Source organism: Xiphophorus maculatus, chromosome 9 (genome assembly GCF_002775205.1).
Source record: "Xiphophorus maculatus strain JP 163 A chromosome 9, X_maculatus-5.0-male, whole genome shotgun sequence".
In the NCBI taxonomy this organism is placed as follows: domain Eukaryota; kingdom Metazoa; phylum Chordata; class Actinopteri; order Cyprinodontiformes; family Poeciliidae; genus Xiphophorus; species Xiphophorus maculatus.
Window position 1 is genome coordinate 16,147,279 of NC_036451.1, and position 6,742 is coordinate 16,154,020.

Consider the following 6,742-nt stretch of genomic DNA (forward strand, 5'->3'; position numbering starts at 1 on the left):
CAATTAGAAAGTTTTATTTGGCATGATTGAAGTAAGCGTTAAGGCGTTCGGACCACAGCAGAAGACATGGGTGGTTTGAATTGCAATAAACTTGGATGAGCAGTTTAGGATAAGGATTAGAGACGTCGTTCCCCCAGGGCTCAAACGCTGGTGGTGGAGAAAGGATGGAAGCCTGGAGGAGCTGGGAGAGCAAGGGCGGAGAAGGGGTGGAGGTGGATTGAAGTTCAGTGGTGAGCAGATGGAGCCATGGACGGAGGCTTGCGCGACGACTGATTACGACGAGGCCGATGCTGATGGGCTGCAGCAGAAAAGCATGACGCAGCGACTGGGTGATGCAGGTGAGGCTTCCAGTTCAAATTTACGCCTAGTTTTCATTACTATAGTTTCTTTTTTAAATAATGGTTCTACCAACCTCAAATTCTAGCAATATCTTTGGAAAGGGTAATAAAAGACAAAAAACTAAAATTCTTCCAAAGAGGCATAGTCTTAAAGATGTTAAAGGGGGATATTATAAATTAAATGCACATAGTGCCATTTTATGAAACAACCAAGTAACTATATTACCTTAAGTTGTTATTGAAAAGCTGTAAATATAAAAAAAACAACTTAAAAGAAATTTGATTTTGAATCGTAACCTAATCTGACACCTTGAAATTGGCCACTGTCTCTTAAAATCCTTCCTGCCCTGTCTGACACGCCCCCTTTAGTGAGTCATCAAAACAGTGCTTCTCCATGCCATCCATTGATCCTGCTTACAAGTTGTAGTTTATATGTCAAGGTTAGCAGATGTGCAATTCCACCATTTAGCGGCAGCAGCATTTGCTAAATGCTGCTGCCGCTAGTCTGTAGGATCTGACTGGGGTAGAAGCTAAACTGATGCCTGTCGCTCCAAGATGGAGCTTTGGATAAAGAGTAGAGGCGTTGTATGAGCAAGTGTTTAGATGCCAGCCCTGAATTGCTGCTTCAGGATGTTCAAGGATTTCTCAAACATGCATGAAAGAATCAAAGCAAAAGTCTGGGTATGTGTTTTGATGAGATAATAACATCATAACCTGATATAAAGCTCAATCCACAGTACACTTTAAGACAAAATGTTTTCTCTGTAAAAAGTTATATGAAAGTTAAATTTAAACTTTTGAGTGTAAGAAATGGTGGATTTTAACCTCATTCATCTTTATATTTTGAGGATGCCCTAGCTCATATTTAAACACTAATCACTAATGCTTCCATGAATTTATTGAAACATTCATCAGTACAGATGAACAACAGATTCTAAAGCAGCACACGCTGTCCAGATTTAGTCTGCATTTAGTTTAAAATGCTACTCATATTACAACAATATTGAGCTTGGGGAAAACTCTGGAGCCAGGGGAGGCAAGAATCCAAAAGTGGATAAGAAAAGTGAGCGGCTGAAGGGAAATAATCATGAAGAACTAAAGCCATACAGTTCCGCAATACTGCAAAAACACATTCTAAACAAAATAAGAGCTTTAAATAGCTGGTAATACTACTTTTGACGTTCTGCGGCAGTCTATTTGAAGAGGCTCGATTGCTGAACAAACTGCAGCTGCACACACTTGTGTCTTCCTTTGTAATTACTAAAGAGAAGGGGAGTACATCTTAGCAATCAGGTAAGAAACAGGAAACATTTAATTCACTGAACTACAGCAGCTCAGTAGTACTCAACAGCTCAGTCACGGATGAAGTGATGTTAAAGGACAAGTGATGCAAACATTTCATTGTTTACATATTTTTTGGAAGATTTTGTTTGTTTCAAATGGAAAATTCTTCATTTGTATATATACATAAAACAATTTTCACAATTTCTACTTTTGAATGTTGCCTTCTGACATGTTCATCTAAATAAAAGTTTTAATTAGACTTGCACACAATCTCAGTTTTCTAAAAATGTGATTGATTCCATTTGGCAATGGCTCCTGCAAGCGATCAAAAATGTTCAACTCTTTTTCAGGATTGGTTTTAGTTTTAGATGAACAAAAACCTGAAACAGCCCACAGTCTCCCACAGAGATACACAGGAGAACAGATGTGGTGTGGGCTGTCTGTGGTCAGCAAGCGGACCGTGACCAATGTGATACATTTAGGAGTATGACACGTATTAATGAATAGCTTAGAGATTTAAAAGAAAACAGACATGAATCATTTATTCAGTATCCATTACAATACTCTTGTTGCTGTAAATGTGGTTAAATTATGAAAGTGCTGCAAGAATTTACCTTATCTGTGGGTTGAATTGTTCAACCTGAAGACAGAAATCGTTTACTGAGAAATATGTTTTAAAATAAAGTTTTCCAAAACACAAATAACTGAATTTATCATTAGAAATCTTCAGTGTTTAGTGGATCAGATGTGTGAGCAAAATGAGACTTAAATAGTTAACATTTTACATTGCACATCTGGAGTTGGAGACTTCACAAGGATCCCATCAAGCAATCAGAAGCAGCTGGCTGTCATTTTCACATTTCTATTTTTTAAAGCATGTAATCGTTTCATCTAATAAAAGACATTCAAGGTTTGTCATGACAGAAAGTATTAGTATTGTATTTCAGTGTTCACAGTGCAACTTTCAACATTTCTAAATCATCAAAATACGATTGTTGACGCAAGTAGGACTTTGTTAAGTGTTAGTCGGAGTTCAGACAATAGATTTTTTAAATATCAGTTCAGCAAGATAATTTATTTCTCATATTTTGGAGAGAAATATGAGAAATAAATAATTCTGTTCTTGAACTATGTGTTTACTTTAGTCCACACATAATTTTTCTTAAAAGTTTAAGGGATCATAACTACGTGTTTTGTTTTTATGATAAATATTAGAGGCCTTTGTGTCTTTTTTTTGTTTAATTTAGTTGAAGTAGTTTTAATTAGATGTATCCCTATTTAGGAAGGTTCCTCACTGTTCTGCATTGTCTTCATTTGATCATGTCTGTCGATGTGGTGCACCGGAGCATCAAAGTTTTACTCTGTGACCCTATCCAGATGTCAATAACTTGTCCGTGATCTGTTCTTGAACTTCTTAGGATCAGGGCATGATGTTTCACAATATGAGATCTTTAAGTCTGCTTCTTGTTGTCAGAAGCATTTAATTAATGTCTGAGGCTAACAAAACTGAACCAAAAAAGTAATTACTGTATTTACAGCATATCAATGCTTCAACTGTTTTTTCATAGAGTCAGGACGATTTATCATTTGGAAACTTTTTGTTAAAAAAATTGATATGAAGTGTTATCAATATTTAGCACTCCATAGTTCCATAACATAGATATCCAATTCATACATGTTGGAAAAAACAGAGGAAATCGATATTCCAGTTTTACGAGAGGGTGGAATTGATGTGTATTTGTTTGTGGTGATGTGCTTCATTTTCATGACATGACTCATTTTGGAGGCTCACACTCCACAAAGATCAAATTGCAGATCTACTGATAGCATCTACGGAGGAGGTGTGGTAATGACTGAGCAAGGGGGAAGGCAGACTATAAGAATACGGACTCAAAGCAAACTGGGTCAGAGCAAAAGATTTTCTCTTCAAGACGTCGTGTGGAGTCCTGAATGTGAGCACGTGAGTTTTAGCTCTTCTTCTTCTCTTAATTTTGCAATCCTTGGTTTTGCAAACATGTTGTAAAAGAGACTGAGTTCAATTCTGTGCCATAGATAAGTGGTGCGAGGGAGTTGGAGCTGTAAATTTTTCAGATCTTGCTAGATTTCTGTAAACAATACTAAGTGTGCTGGAGAAGGAACAGCTGGACACAGCTGGATCCCAGACAAATTAAATATACTTAATCAGAGGTCAGAGCATGTTTAGTGTAGGAGGACAGATGTGGGGGGCTTTTGATAGAAATAATTTGTCTGTGTATGAAAGGGGAGTTGTTTGATTTATTGATATTCTCTCTTTTCCAGCGAACAGCAAATAGCAACAGCGAGAACCGCAGCAACCATGAAGTTTCAAACTCTTGCCATCCTTCTGCTTTTCACCTGCATGTACCTGAGTGTGGCGCAAGGTGAGTGGACAATATTAGCCGTAAGTGGGATGCAATTCTTCTGAATTTAATTTTAAATTTGATTTTAAATGTCTGAGTCAGTGTTGGGCAGATTTATTTTATTTAGACCATATAGGGTTTGTGTTTGCAGAACTTGAAAAAAAGACTTGGGGAAATTAGAGGTTTTGGTGAAACAAAAGTTGAAATCTTATTGAACTGATCTTCAAACCGCATGTCTTTGAAGAAGACATGCGGTTTGAAGACATGTGAGGACATTTGAAGACATGTGGTACCCCCCCAAAAAACAATTGTTTTTCAAAGCGATGGCATCATTTTCTTGAAAGGCTTTTACCACAGCACGTTAAGGTTGCACCTGTCGGGACTTGTCAAATGTGGATCACTTGGCGGTGATGACAGATGTGATTAATGCAGGAGAAAAACTGCTTGCTCTAAATAGCTGAAGCACTTGCTTTTCAAAATGACTTTCTCATGGGGAGAGATGCAGCAAGCCTGTCGTTTAATTTCCGTACGTGTCAGAAAACAGTTTGAGGTACTAAATTTGTTATATCGAGATGAATTTAATAGGTATTATCAAGTCAAACCATTAGACTTCAGATCTCCCTGAAATATTTGAACTATCACCTCTCAGAAGTAGCAGGCACACATGACAAAGCTACTAGTTTATTAAAGAAATTTTATTATAAAAAGATTAATAATGTTACATTAGCTGCAGTGTGCAAACAATGTTTGGTTCTAATTGTTGAAACATTGATTAATTAATTTGAAAGTCTTAATGCTCACAGAACATAGATGCACAGCAGAGCAGGGCAGTAGAAATAAGCAGAATAAAAGATTCAAAGTCTAAGTTTAAATATGCATTCACATTAAGTTTAGATATGCTTTCACATTCTGGTGTTATTTTTTAATTAATTGCCCCTTCTTAAGTTCATGATGAGGATCTTGGGGAGGAGCTTTCCCGGATGGTGTTGGCTCAGAGCCCCAATGTTTTCACAACTCGATGCCAAAAAAGAAAAAAAGAGGAAAGAGTTCACAGCAAGAGACTTCATGTTATACCAAAACATTAAGTAAAAAAGTAAAGATCCAGCCAGCTGCTAAAAAAGTTTGCATCTCTTTAAAAAATGCTTAACATTTTGCATCTTTCTTCATTGTTCACCTCTTCCAGGCTCCTACGACAACTGCTGCCTCGGCTATGTTAGAGAGGTTGGAAAAGGTGTAAAGAGGAACATCGAGAGCTACAGGATACAGGAAACAGATGGTGATTGCAACATCAGAGCGGTTGTGTGAGTACCAAATGTTGTGTCCTGTTCTCTGCCTGCCTGATTGGTCTTTGGCTTAGTGGCATTGTTAGAACTGGCAGCTTCTGGGGGGAAAATGCAATAACATGTTTAATGAGCAGGTGAACGGGTCCAGCGGCAGATCAAAGCAGTGCAATCTGAAAAGAAAAAAGGTGTGATGGTAGAAGTACATATAAAACGTTTCTGCTGTGTGCAGGTTTACGATGAAAAAGAGGCGCAATGGCATTCAGAAAACCCTTTGTGGCAATCCTACGGAGTCCTGGGTGCAGGAGCAGTTGAGAATTGTGGGTAAAAGAAACCTGAAAAAGGTAAGAAAAACAATACAGTCCTGCAGTTTTGTCCTAACGCCTACCAGACAATTTTACCATTTGTAAAACATTTGTCTTTGCAGAGTCCTTAAAGGAGAAATACCAGAGAGAAGAGAGAAAAGGGGTCATTTCACCTCCCTGTCAGGCGTCGTTTGTCATCTTTAAACACATGGATTGTGTTTCCTTATTTTTATATTTCCTGTTGCTGAGAGTGAATATAAAACATGTATGCAGTCCTTTATAGCACAATCATAGTTTATCATGAAAGTTATAGCCAGTATCAACAATTTCATTTATATGAGCCATTACTATGATACTGTCCATTTCTCTATGATGTGTAGAACCTGCTAAGAATGAGCCACTCTTTGGCAGCTTTAAAATGTGAGTAAATCTGTGTCAATAAATAGAAACACCTTTGTGATAAGCTGATTTTCTTTTTTATATAGATATATGCATATATACAGCAAACTATTTTTGTATCCACACTAAATGTACATTGTTTTTCCTACAATAAAAAAGTGGATTAAAAACAAAAACTGTGTTCCTACTATTTCTTAATTGAATCAAATACGAACAACACGCAGCAAGATGTTTTAAATCAGTTCGGCCCTGACCTGATTTTGAGCCAGTAGTTGATAGAAGTGAAAGAAAGAAAGAAAGAAAAAAAGAAAGTCCTGCTTTCCCCCCAGGGATCTCGTATTTGTGTTGTTAGGCATCAGCATTAAATAACTGCACAATCTCTCAATTCAATAAAACTAAAGCCTGTTTTCCAAAGCTTGATGGTACGGTTAAAAACGAACTGCATTCTGACACAGGTAGTCAAGTATGATGTGGATGGATTAAAGAATTACTTCCAAACTGTTCATGTGTTAAAACCTTGCATGTTTGACGAAAGTGAAGGTTTCTCATTAAAATTTTTAGCAATATAAAGGATGAGTATTTAAGTGAATATTAGTCATAAAATGTCATTAACATATTTTGTTAATTCATCACTATTAGCACATTATGTATCATTTAACATATTGATTTATGATTAGTAAATACACAATTATTAAAGTTATTTGATGTGTTATAGCTGTTAATGTGTATTTAAAATTAGTTGATGTAGTGATATTTTC

General features: G+C 36.7%; 1 protein-coding gene across 2 annotated transcripts; it reads left to right on the forward strand.

Moving 5' to 3' along the window:
• Positions 1-3,472: 3,472 nt before the first annotated feature.
• Positions 3,473-6,154, forward strand: LOC102223653 (C-C motif chemokine 25-like). Of its 2 annotated transcripts, none has more exons than XM_005806369.3 (5): positions 3,473-3,582; positions 3,921-4,021; positions 5,184-5,301; positions 5,513-5,624; positions 5,708-6,154. In XM_005806369.3, the coding sequence occupies exons 2-5, from the start codon at positions 3,958-3,960 to the stop codon at positions 5,714-5,716; spliced, it is 303 nt and encodes a 100-aa protein (XP_005806426.1). In that variant the 5' UTR covers positions 3,473-3,582; positions 3,921-3,957; the 3' UTR covers positions 5,717-6,154. The 2 variants fall into 2 exon arrangements, with proteins under 2 accessions (XP_005806426.1, XP_023194834.1); XM_023339066.1 differs by having other exon boundaries at positions 3,517-3,574.
• Positions 6,155-6,742: the final 588 nt, after the last annotated feature.